Source organism: Arvicanthis niloticus, chromosome 6, assembly GCF_011762505.2.
Source record: "Arvicanthis niloticus isolate mArvNil1 chromosome 6, mArvNil1.pat.X, whole genome shotgun sequence".
Lineage (NCBI taxonomy): Eukaryota > Metazoa > Chordata > Mammalia > Rodentia > Muridae > Arvicanthis > Arvicanthis niloticus.
The window spans coordinates 15,603,282-15,615,540 of NC_047663.1; the positions used below are offsets into that span (position 1 = coordinate 15,603,282).

Consider the following 12,259-nt stretch of genomic DNA (forward strand, 5'->3'; position numbering starts at 1 on the left):
TACCCACTCCCACAGGTTACAATTGTCTGCTGCCTAGTTGGTACCGATGAAGAAAATGGCACTACTGTTCTTAACATACCAGTCTCTTGTTATGGTCATATTCTCTCTTGACAAGAGCAGTAAGGAGGTCATGCCTTCTCAGGGCTTCTTCTATCTTTAAGGAAAATACAAAGCAAGGTTAATCATGCTGTCAGAGGACAAGCTCTCCCTGTGTATATTCACACACTTATGCTTGGGCAGGAGCTTACTTCGTCCTGGAGTTTCTTCTTGGATCGGTTCTCTCTGTGTGCTTCCCTTTTGAGCTGTTCAACCTGTGCCATCTGCTGCTTCCACATTTTGGTCAGTGTTGGGTCAGAAACATAGAGAAATGGAAACTGTTCTAGCATCAGGGACAACAGACTGTGTTCGTTTACTTTCACTGTGAGGAAATGAAAGATGTTAATCTGACCAACCGTCTAAAAGAATACTCATCCCCCCTGCCTGCTGAATTAAACTCAGGGCTGTGGTGCTGGTCCTAAAAAGAACCATCTGGAGTGTACTTGATACTTTTGTATTCCCACTATTAAGGATAAAAGGCTGAAAAGTTCTGACTGTGGTCCTGAGGAGTTCGTCCACACTCCTTAGCAGCCTCAGGGCCTGCAGGCAGATACTTCCTGTGTGTAAAAATGGAAGCCACTTCAGCTTGTTTGCAAGCATATGGCTAGGAGAGAACGGTCCCTGATGAGAAATAGTTGGAAGCCTGGCATTTCACCTGACCTTGTTTCCTTGCACCAAGGCTCTATCTACCTCAGGAAAACCAACTGTCAGCGTACAGGGGCTGAGCAGGCCATCTGCTTGCTTGGAGCATCCCACGCCTTGTACCAGCTTTCCAAAAACAAATGGAGCAACCAACCAAAAAGGGGGTGACTGGTATGAGTGGAGAGAGGCTTCTGTCAGAGCAGCAGAGCCCTGGCAATTCTTCTGATATCCATAGATGACTATAAGGCACCTGATTTAGGAGACTGGTTCTGGTTACAGAAACCCAGCTCTACGATAGTAACACAAAAAGGGCCTTTTTGTAGCTAACTGGTGGATGTCTGTTTCAACCAGCCTCTGGAATGCAATCTTTGTGCCCGGAGGCAGCCTGCTGGCATCAAGAACATCAGAGGCTCTTACCTGGAGATGCCTTGCTTGACTTCAGGAGGCCACCACCTTTTGGACTTGGAGCTGCAGTTTTTCTGGAGTAAATCTTCTGGGCCTGGCTCTGCTTTGAAGTTCTCTTTGGAAAGGCTTCCCTGTATGTCTTTTCCTTATAGGCCGATGAGAAGGACAGAAGAAAGAAAGGGGTCTACAAACGCTTTTGTACACTCATCTCAGATGTCACATGGACAGGAACAGCTGACTACCAATTACCTTCTTAATCTGGTTTTCTCTCCCCCAACAAAGTGGCCTTTCCCAGCTTTAGTAACCTTGGTCCCATACCCTAAATACAATGCCACTGAGATTTTTATGTGCTGGTTTCTTTACCACCTTTTCTAAATATTTAAAAACAACTGAAACAATTCAAAGTATGCATGAATAACATCTCCTGTACCTCTGTTCTGCTTTTGTTGGAGGTCAGCATAAGCATTTCCCATTTCTATAAGTCCAGAAACCACTTTTTTTTTTGGCTGGTTGGTTTATTTGGGACAGGGTCTATTTAGTCCAGGCTAGACTCAAACCACAGATGTCCTCTGGCTTTTGCCTCCCAAGTGCTGGGATTAAGGGGAGGTACCACCACACCCATCTTTTTGAGGTGCAGAAAGCACCTCACACCTCTCACAGTCGGGTACACAGTGCCTGTGATCATGCCTCCTCTGTGTCAGCTAAATCTACTTTAACTCTTTACAAACCATTATGCAAGAACTTTCAAGGCCAAAGTTTAGGCCTTAAACTTTAGTCCTCTTGTATCTGAGCTGGAGGAAATTTTGTACCATGAAGCCCTGCCTTCTCCTAAGAGTCAGTGATGCCCTTCTCACTCTGGCATTCATCACAGGTGGAGACTTTTACCCACTGTTTCCTCTTCTTCCTCCTCCTCCCTTATCCCTCGAAGTCCAACGTTCTCTTGAACTTTATTTTTTCTTAGTTCCCGTTCAAATGCTTCAGTTAATGCCTGGAAAGAATAAGGTCATATAAGACAGTTGTCAGGAACATTCATCTGGATTCCCAGTCTAAAAATACCTAGTTCATTCACATTTTCCTTAGTTCCTTTCAGACTGCTTCATAAAAATACATTGTGCTAACAGACCCATAATCAGTACATAAATGAAGCTGGAGGCAGAGGTTTTTCTTCTTACTATTTTCGCAGGTTTTATAAGGCTACTCTACTGGACGGAAGCTACATCTGAGTATAACTGTCGGTGGGAGGTGTTCCTCAGTCTCCCCACTGCATTGTCTGACACAGGGTCTCTTACTGAACCTGAGGATCAGACTCCAGTCCTCATGCTTGCACGGCAAGCACCCGCCTATCTCCCCAACTCCTGAGATATAACTATTTTATGTCCTCTGAATTAACTCTAATTTTCACCATTTTAAATATGACATTATAAAAACTCACCACGCCAGGCAGTACTGGCGCTCACCTTTAGTTCTTAGGAGGCAGAGGCAGGCAGATCTCCGAGATCAAGGCCAGCCTGGTTTACAGATCAAGTTCCAGGACAGGGCTACAGAGAAAACCCTGTCTCAAAAAACCAAACCAAACAAAACCCCATCACTATAGCAAATAAATAAGTGTTCTAAATTCATACATTTTAAAATCTCTGGTCTATAATACATCTTCCCTGGTAGTGATACCAAGTGTCTTGCCTGCATGTATGTCTGTGCACTGTATGTCTGCCTGCCTGGTACCTGTGAAGGCCAGAAGAGGGTTTGGACCCACTGGAACTGCAGTTACAGACAGTTGTGAGGCACCTTATGGGTGCTGGGAATCACACCTGGTCCTGGAAGAGCAGCCAGTGCTCTTAACAGCCGAGTTCCCAGCCGCCACCTCTACTGAGAAACCGTCTCATCCCACTGCATCCTTCCTAATTCCCTTTACTCTGACCTCTATCTGAAGAGAGTATGCCACACTGACCTCTGTTCCTTCATCCACTGAACACTAACTGCGTTTTGTTTTGTTTTTTTTTTCTTGATTTCATGATTGTATCTCTAGTGAGAACTATACCATATTATACAGTCCTTTGCCGTCCATTCAGCTCAGGCAGTGAGTGCACGTTAGACCCTGGGTCAATGTCTATGTTCACTGTAACATCCGCCGAGGGGAAATGATGAGTGATGAGGAAGAGTCAAGGAATGGGGTGTACCTTTGCTTGGAAATGGCGTGAGTCTGTCCCTTTAGATTTGTGCTGCCTTTTTCTCTCCTCTAATTGTCTGTGTTTGTTCACTGAAGATGGTGACAGTGAATGGGACCTGTGAGGTGCCTTTCTGTACGTAGAAAATCCTGCAACACAGAAAAGTCATTCACCATTAGTTCCTGTCAGAAATGTTAAGCTGGAAACTGTACTATCTTTAAAAGAAAAAACCGAGAATGACAAGCTAATGTGCTAAGTGCATTCTCTCCTAATATGTAGTTGTGAGCTTAGTCACACCAAGCAAACAGACGTAGGGATGGGAGGCTAGGTGCTGGCTGTTTATGCATGCATTTAGGTCCCCAGCACTCACTTAAGAAGCTGGGTGTGACAGAGCATCTGGAACCCCAGCTCAGTGGCCAGCCATCCTTGCTGTATCTACAGGTTTCTGGCTCAGTCAGGAGGGCCTAGCTCCAAATATAACATGAAGAGCACTTGAGGAAGAAGCTGATGTTGGCCGCTGGCCTCCACATGATGTTCACAAACACAAATGCATGCGCTCATAGGAACAAACCTACACACACACATACACACACATGCACACACGCACGCACACACATGCAAATGTGTATTGTTAAGTACATAGGCATTGCATATTCAACTCTGGGTTGAATTCAGGCTGTAGAATGTATGCTATATATATATAAGGTTCTGTGGAAGGTAAGTGCCCTTGGTTGTGACACAAGTAACTTGTGAGCTTTGTGTCTTACCTGTCTGGGTCCATGGATGGGACGTAAATACATGCATAGCAGCATGCTTACAGTAAAAGATAACATGGCTAAACACGAACACTCATGTTATGCTAATGGCACACACTGTGGATTCAGCTATACAACCATTCAAGTGAATGAACTAGATCTTTAAATATCAACAGACATTTCCTAAATAAGGTTAATAGGTTAAAGCTACAGGATATATAGTGGCAGCATAAATTTAAAAAGAAAACAATAGTGCATATTTAGACAAGTAATATATAAGCTGTGACATACAGAAATATCAGTAAGAAACGATACCAACTTGAGTTTGCTATTATTTTTTATCTTTATATAAAATGAAACTTAACACATGGAACTACTTGAAAAGTTATCATGGGCGCCTCATTCTAGGCCTCCCTGGGTTTGTACCTGGCCGAGGCTTCTTTGGTCCATACTCCATGATGCTGTCACTGTGCTGCGATAGCATCTCCTCATTCCCACTGTGCACCTCTTCATCTCCAGCATCACCATCTGTACCAGCAGCCTCATCCGTTGCTCGATCACCCAGTGCATTTTTTAACATCTATTGAGAAATTCTTTCACTGTCCGTCCTTGACTTCAGCAGGAAGTCCAGTGTACAGTAGTGGAGAGCAGGCCTTCTAAAAGTCATCTTTGACAGTCGAGACTTATGCATGTATCTTACACACCTACACAGCTTTACTTCATTCACCTTATGTATTTGATTTAAGATTTCTTTGTGCCAACCAAGCAGACAAAGCAGGACTAGAACTCATGACCTTCCTACCTCAGTGTCTTCAGTGCTGGGAGGAGAGGCACAGTAACAGCCAGCTTTACATTTAACATCTAAAGCATGGGTAGACACACTTTTGATCTCAGAGGCAGGAGAACCATAGCAAGTTTAAGGCCAGCCTGGCCTGTGTGGGAAGTTCTAGACCAGCTAGTGAGGCTCTGACCTCATTTTTGTTTTGTTTTCTTCTGTTTTTGGTTTTGTGAGCAATCAGTGCTATAGACACTCAACTTCAATAAATTTTACAGTCACATAGATTTCATGCAATCATGTTATTCTACTATTCAATTTAATACCACATCAGTCTTGGTAACAAAGGTATATAGATGTAATTAAAAATAGATGATTTAATATAATTACATTAAGCAATCCCATTTTTATCAGGACTCAAATCTACACCACATTTGGTTATATAAGGAAGGTGGGGTGCCATTGTTTGTGTCCTTCCTGCTTGACTTGTGGAACTCTTTTTTTGGTTTTCAGACAGGATTACTCTATGTAGCCTAGGCTGTCCTGGAACTCAGTCTTTCCTCATTGGTTTTTTTGAGGCAAAGTTTCTCTGTGTAGCTCCTGGAACTTGCTCTGTAGACTAGGCTGGCCTGAACTCAAGAGATCTGCCTGCCTTTTCTCCCAAGTGCTGGGATTACAGGTGTGGGCTACCCACCTGTTTTTTTTTTTTTTTTTAAAGATTTATGTATGTGTTTATTTTATGTATATGAGTACACTGTAGTTGTCTTCAGACATGCCAGAGTAGGGCATCAGTTCCCATTACAGATGGTTGTGAGCCACCATGTGGTTGCTGGGAATTGAACTCGGGACCTCTGGTAGTGTTGTCAGTGCTCTTAACCGCTGAGCCATCCTTCCAGCACCCCCTGGAACTCAATCTGAAGACCAGGCTTGCCTTGAATTCAAGAGGTCTACCTGCCTCCCAAGTACTGGGATTAAAAAGCATGTTCTACTACCACCAAGCTGACTTATGGAACTATTTAACAGAACCCAGAACACAACTCATCTCCCAACACCTAAGCCTAGATTTCATCTTCTGCTGGGAGAGCAGTCAGTACCTTCCACTGAAAGGCTAACCACAGAAATCTCAATCAAGATTAAAAAACAAGACTTGCCCAGTCCAGTTCAGAGAGCCGCTGAGAGAGTTTCTCTGACACAGCATGCAGTTCTTGTTCCGTTAACCGTTGCCTGGCCTTCTGAGGAAAAGGTGGATACTCTGAGGGGATCACAGCTCTGTTTTCATCTCTGTAATAAAGTGGTCACATGGCAATTGACTTGTCAAGTATACACTACTTATTTCAAAATGACTATAATTAATACTTTAACAAATATTTCATTATGGTTCCCAAAAGCTAAATTTTTTTTTTGATACTCTTTATTTTAAAAAAAGTTCCAGGGATCTATGTCAGGTCACCTGGCTTGGGCAGCACACACCTTTACCTTAAGTGATCTCTCCAGCCCCTTCACTTTAGGACAGACTGTAAGTGCTGATGCCCACACAGCAACACTACCTTTCTCCTTTAGAAAGCTTCCTTGTCCTGGAGCCTTCAGTCAGAGCTAGATGTCTTTCCTGATCATCATCTTTATATAAGGTAGAAGTTAAGAAAACATCATCTGGTTCCTATTCAAACAAACAAACAAAAAAAAAGGTTATTTGAGAAATGGAGGAAATGGCTCAGGCAGAGAAGTGCTTGCCACACAGCATGGGCCCTGAGTTCAGTCGCCAGCACCAAGAAGCCAACAGAAACTGTCCAGAAACACTCTGGGGCAAAGCCCTCCGAAACAGATGCTTGACATTTTAAATAGCTTATTTCTTAACCTTACAGGGAACCACCTAGAAAATATTTTGTTTTTCTTCTCTGGAGAGTGGGTGTCATAGCTGATCTGGAACTCATTAGGTAGCCCAGGCTGGTCCCATACAGATCCCTCTGTGCCTGCCTCCCAAGCACTGGAATAAGGATGCTTGTTACCATACCCAGGCTTTATACTCCCATTTCCTGAAAACCTTTTAAAAGTAAAACATGTGTCTCCCATTCACCATCACCCAAGGGAGGAGAGAGCATGTTACCAGAACCTCAGGATCCATCCCAGCACCCCTAAGACTCTGACAAAGCTAAGTTTTCCTAGTCCCACCCTTCCCCCTCCTCCCTGAGCAGAAGCACAGTGTAGACTGATGCGCACACAGGGCTATTTCTCCTTGTACTCTTCCTGTATGTTTGCCTCTCCCTCCCCTTTTGCGAGCCAGGCTCTCACTGTTTCTTTATGTAGCCCTGACTGGCCTAGAGCTCACTATGTAGACCACCATGGTCTTAACCTCACAGTCCTGCTTGTTTATACCCCCTGAACACTGTGATCAAAGGTGTGTGACCCCACACTTGCACCATGATTTGCATTTCTTCATAATGAGATCATCCCTTATAGCTTTACCTCAGCACATACATGCCTGGTTTTTCCAGAAAGTTTAGGAACAAGATGACAATATGAAAAAAATTTTTTTTCAAGCAAAGAAGAAATAGACCAAGATACTAACAGTGAGAACATGTGATTGTCCTTTTCATTATAATCTGTAAGTATTTAATTAGAATATACAGCTCTGGCCAGACATTTACGCTTGAGTTCAGTTCTGGTCCTGCAATTTCGATATAGCCCCAAACAAGGCATTAACTTGTCCATATTAGCTTTCCCTTGGGAGTGCAGTATCCATTCCACAGCTGTTTTGAGGATTAATCATCCAGTACCTATAGAACACCCAGAACTGTGCTTGGCAAAGACCAAGCATCCTGTATGTGCTGTCTCCAGTCTGCCTCTTGTTTTTCTCGTCCCTATCTGCTTAGGATAAGAGCATACTGGGAGATACAAGGGTCAACTTTTTTCTTTTAATTTAAAAAGTATTTTATGGTGGTGCACACTGTTAATCTCAGCACTGTGGAGGCAGAGGCAGGCGGATTTCTGAGTTTGAGGCCAGCCTGGTCTATAGAGTGAGTGCTAGGACAGCTAGGGCTACACAGAGAAACTCCATCTTAACAAATCAAAGTAAGTTATTTATTTAGTTTATTATCTTAGTTTTTTATTATTTTTACATATTTAGTTTATTATATTGTGTATATGGGTGCTTTTCCAGTGTGTATGACTATGTAACACATGTGTCTCTACACAGAAGAGGGTGTTTGATCCCTGGGACTCAAGTTACCAGAAGTTGTGAGCTGCCATGTAGGTTCTGGGAATCAAATCTGGATCCCCTGGAAGAGACGCCAGTGCTCTTAACCACTGACACATCTCTCCAACCCCAACTCATTTTTAAAGATAGGGTTTCTTTCTTTTTTCTTTTTTTTTTTTTTTTAAGATTTATTTATTTATTTTATGTATATGGGTACAATGTTGCTGTCCTCAGACACACCAGAAGAGGGCATCAGATCCCATTACAGATGGTTGTGAGTCACCATGTGGGTGCTAAAAATTGAACTCAGGACCTCTGGAAGAGCAAGCAGTCAGGGCTCTTAAAGGCGGAGCCATTTCTCCAGCCCCTAAAGATAGGGTTTCTTGTAGCTGAGGATAAATGCGAATCTCTGACCTTCTTGCCTCTGCAAGCTAAGGTTTAGGCTTACGAAATGTTGGGGATTTGTGTATTCTAGGTGGGCATTCTACCAATTAAGATACATGTCCAGCCTACTGAGGTAAATTTTAAGTATGATGCACCATTTTTCCCAGCACTGGAGAGGCTGAAGCAGGCAGATCTCTCTGAGTTGAAGGCCAGCTTAGTCTACAACACAAGTTCTTGGCTGGCTGACCAGGACTACACACGCAGGAAGACCTTGTCTCAAAACGAATAAGATACTTTGATTGATTGATTATGTATTTATTTAAATTGTTTATTTATTTAGTTTACATTTGTTTTGTTTGTTTGTTTATGAGTGAAAGCAAAGGTCTCAGTGTATAGCCCAGCTTGGCCTCAAATTCCCAATGATCCTCATCTTAGCTTCCCAAGTGCTATGATTTCAAGTATTGTGTCACTGTGCCTGGCTCAGCCTTGGATAATAAAGCTGACGAGCATTCTAGCAGAGACCTCTTATAAGTAGATGAGCTTCTGGGGCTGAGAGTGCTGATCAGTTGGATTGTGTGTGCTCAGCATATTTATTCAAGGCTCTAGGTTCAATCACAGCAGCAAAAATAAGTAATATATGGGCTTCTAGCCAGTTATAAGAAGACCTTTCCACTTACCACGGAAGGTGCCGTGTGCTCACCAGAGGTCAGCGCAGACAAGTAGTGACTTGACCAGAGGTATTCTGTGCCTATGGGACAGGGTGCTCTGGGCTCAGAAGGGTGGTAGGGAGGATGCAAAGGAATGGCAGCTCGGATCGGCTCACCCAGTTTCCTGGCACTTGGAACCATGCTCATAGGAGGAGTTTCTGCTGCTAAGAGAGATTACAGTGGGTCTTATGATAGAATCCCTGAACATGAATGGTTTTACACACGCACACGCACACGCACACACAAGCATATTCACACATGCTACGAGAATGTATGTGTGAGGTGCAGATGATGAAGCCCAGGCCTCATGTGCAGGCGCCATCTTCCACTGAGCTATACCCACAGGCCAGCAATGACTATATCATTGGTTTTGTTTTCTACGAAAGCATTACTGTTCTAGAATTCACATTATCTTCCAGTCTGTCCTCAAACTTTGCAGATCAATCCACTCAACTTCCCAAGTGCTAGGATTATGCCATCAGCCACCAGCCTCAGTTTAGGAATTGTGGTGGTTTGAATATGCTTGGCCCAGAGAGTGGCACTATTTTGAGGTGTGACCTTGTTGGAGAAGGTATGCCCTTGTTTGAGTAAGTATGTCACTGTGGGTGTGGGTTTTAAGACCCTTGTTCTAGCTGACTGGAAGCCAGTCTTCTGGCAGCCTTCAGATGAAGATGTAGAACTCTCAGCTCCTCTTAGACTATTCCTGCCTGGATGCTGCCATGTTCCCATCTTGATGATAATGGACTGAATCTCTGAACCTGTAAGCCAGCCCCGATTAAATGTTGTCCTTATAAGAGTTGCCTTGGTCATGGTGTCCGTTCACAGCAGTAAAACCCTAATTAAGACAGGAATATATTCTTAATTTAATTAAAACAGAGCTCATGGGCTGGCAAGATGGCTCAGCAGGTGAGGTGCTTGCTGCCAATCCAGATGATCTGAGGTCAACCCCCAGGACCTACAGTAGAAAGACACACCTAACTTGTACCAGCTGCCCTCTGACCTACATATGGGCATATATGCACACACTGCTGTAGGTATCATCAAGAACCAAGACCCCAGCACAACTCACAAGATAGCCCATTCTTGGGTAGAAAACCTGATGAGTCCGGGTTCAACATTTCCTCAGGTGGCTTAATGCCTGGTGAAGCCGAGGTTTTTCTAGACCGTAAGTCCATAGAATTTTGAGCACCTGAGAAAGAGAGTATTACGGCCAAAGTTTTAAACCATCAATGAAGTTTGTTAAATATATTAAAAGCTAATAGGAACAATATGTTCAAATAATGTATTGACCAGAATGCTCATGATACCAATTACTTGTAACAACTGTGATACAGGAAGAGGCAAGGCTCACAGCTCAGTGCAGATTTATATGCATTAGGAGAGTAGGTGCCAGAGATGCAGAAGTGCTGCTGTATGAAGCTGGGCTGTGGCTAGTACCACTACCTAAAACTTAGGGTTTGGGATTGAAGCCTAAACTAGATGTCAGTGAAAGTATATGACTGTTATCTGACATATTCATCTAAACATAAGAGGAAGGTGTTCTATTATCACATAAAATTCAAACACTACACCCCAGCTTTGCTTTTATTCTTGGTCTTTTAAGTTATAATTAAAATTTTAGTTTGAATTTTTTTCTTGATTCAATTGATTCTCTAGAGCTCTGTGTCTAATCTGAAAACAAGTAATAAGATGTCTATCCCAAGAGGCAGGCGGATTTCTGAGTTCGAGGCCAGCCTGGTCTACCAAGTGAGTTCCAGGACAGCCAAGGCTATACAGAGAAACCCTGCCTCTAAAAACAAAACAAAACAAAACAAAACAAAAAAAAAAAAAAAAAAACAAGAAAAACAACAACAACAAAAAAACAAACAAACAAACTAAAAGATGTCTATCCCACATCTGAACACTCGGCACCACAACAGTTTACAACTTTGGAAATATGCTCGTATGCAGAATCTTTATTAGAGGGAGGACCCAATTCATTCACGTTTCATACATGCCTTAACACACAGCCTGGAGATTTTTTTTTTTTTTTCTTTTCTTTTTTCTTTTTTCTTTTGGAGACAGGGCTTTTCAGTGTAGCCCTGGCTGTCCTGGAACTCACTATGTAGATCAGGCTGGCCTCAAACTCAAGATCCTTCTGTCTCTTCCTCCTGAGTTCTGGGATTAAAGGCATGCTCCACCACATCTAACCAGTTTTTCTTTATCCTTGAGAATTTTATGTGTCTGTCCATTTATGTGTCTAGATAGACAGATAGGTGGATAGATGGATGGATAGACAGACAGACAGACAGACAGACAGACAGACAGACAGATTGATTTGTCTTAGAGTTACTATTGCTGTGATGAACCACTATAACCAAAAGCAATTTGGGGAGGAAAGGGTCATTTCACTCACCCTTCCATCCATCAGGTCACCATCCAAAGCAGTAGAAACAGGAACCTGAACAGGGGCTGATGCGGAGGCTATGGAGGAGTAACCCTTACTAACTTGCTCAGCCTACTTTTTTATAGAACTCAGGACCACCAGCGCAGGAGTGGCTCCACTCACAATGAGCTGGGCCCTCACACATATATCAATAATTAAGAAAATGCCCTACACACTTGCCTACAGCCTAATCTTATGGAGGCATTTTCTCAATTGGGCTCCTTCCTCTCCGATGACTTCACTTTCTGTCCAATTGACATAAAACTAGCCAGGCATAGTATATACAATATACAATAAAGAATGACCACAGCACCCTGCACCTCCCTACCTTTTTATATTTTATTTTTATGCATAAGATACCATGGTGGCCATATGAAGCTCTGTGGATAACTTGGGAGTTCTGTCCTACTGTGTGTATCCTTGGATTAGAACTAGGGTGGTCAGGCTTGGTGGCAAGGTGCCTTTACTGGACGAGCGATTTGGCTGACTCAGGCTGAAATTTTCCACTTACAGCATGTCAGTACTCAGTTTCAGATTTTGCAGTTGTACATTTTTCATGGCATTTGATATCACACAACTGATCATAGACTCCCCATCCCTTCCCTCCCGGCTTTAGTCTGCTGCTGGAATATAAGACCTCCCTCCAATCAGAGTGTGAACGCTGACAGAGACTACAGAGATGGCTTAGTCCAAGTGTCTCATTTCACACCAA

At 43.1% G+C, this 12,259-nt stretch overlaps 1 protein-coding gene across 6 annotated transcripts in view; it reads right to left on the reverse strand.

The window, feature by feature from the left end:
- Positions 1 to 12,259, reverse strand: part of Cep95 (centrosomal protein 95) — a 29,322-nt gene that overhangs the window by 3,594 nt on the left and 13,469 nt on the right. For 5 of the 6 annotated variants that reach the window (XM_034506150.3, XM_076935590.1, XM_076935593.1 and 2 more), the window contains 10 exons: positions 10,192 to 10,311; positions 9,093 to 9,286; positions 6,386 to 6,495; positions 5,990 to 6,119; positions 4,490 to 4,643; positions 3,321 to 3,457; positions 2,033 to 2,131; positions 1,156 to 1,288; positions 249 to 418; positions 80 to 154 (listed from right to left, as the gene is read on the reverse strand). In XM_034506150.3, the coding sequence (XP_034362041.1) occupies positions 80 to 154; positions 249 to 418; positions 1,156 to 1,288; positions 2,033 to 2,131; positions 3,321 to 3,457; positions 4,490 to 4,643; positions 5,990 to 6,119; positions 6,386 to 6,495; positions 9,093 to 9,286; positions 10,192 to 10,311 (1,322 nt within the window). The remainder of the gene's footprint in view (positions 1 to 79; positions 155 to 248; positions 419 to 1,155; positions 1,289 to 2,032; positions 2,132 to 3,320; positions 3,458 to 4,489; positions 4,644 to 5,989; positions 6,120 to 6,385; positions 6,496 to 9,092; positions 9,287 to 10,191; positions 10,312 to 12,259) is intronic. The other variant, XM_076935591.1, reaches the window with a different exon arrangement.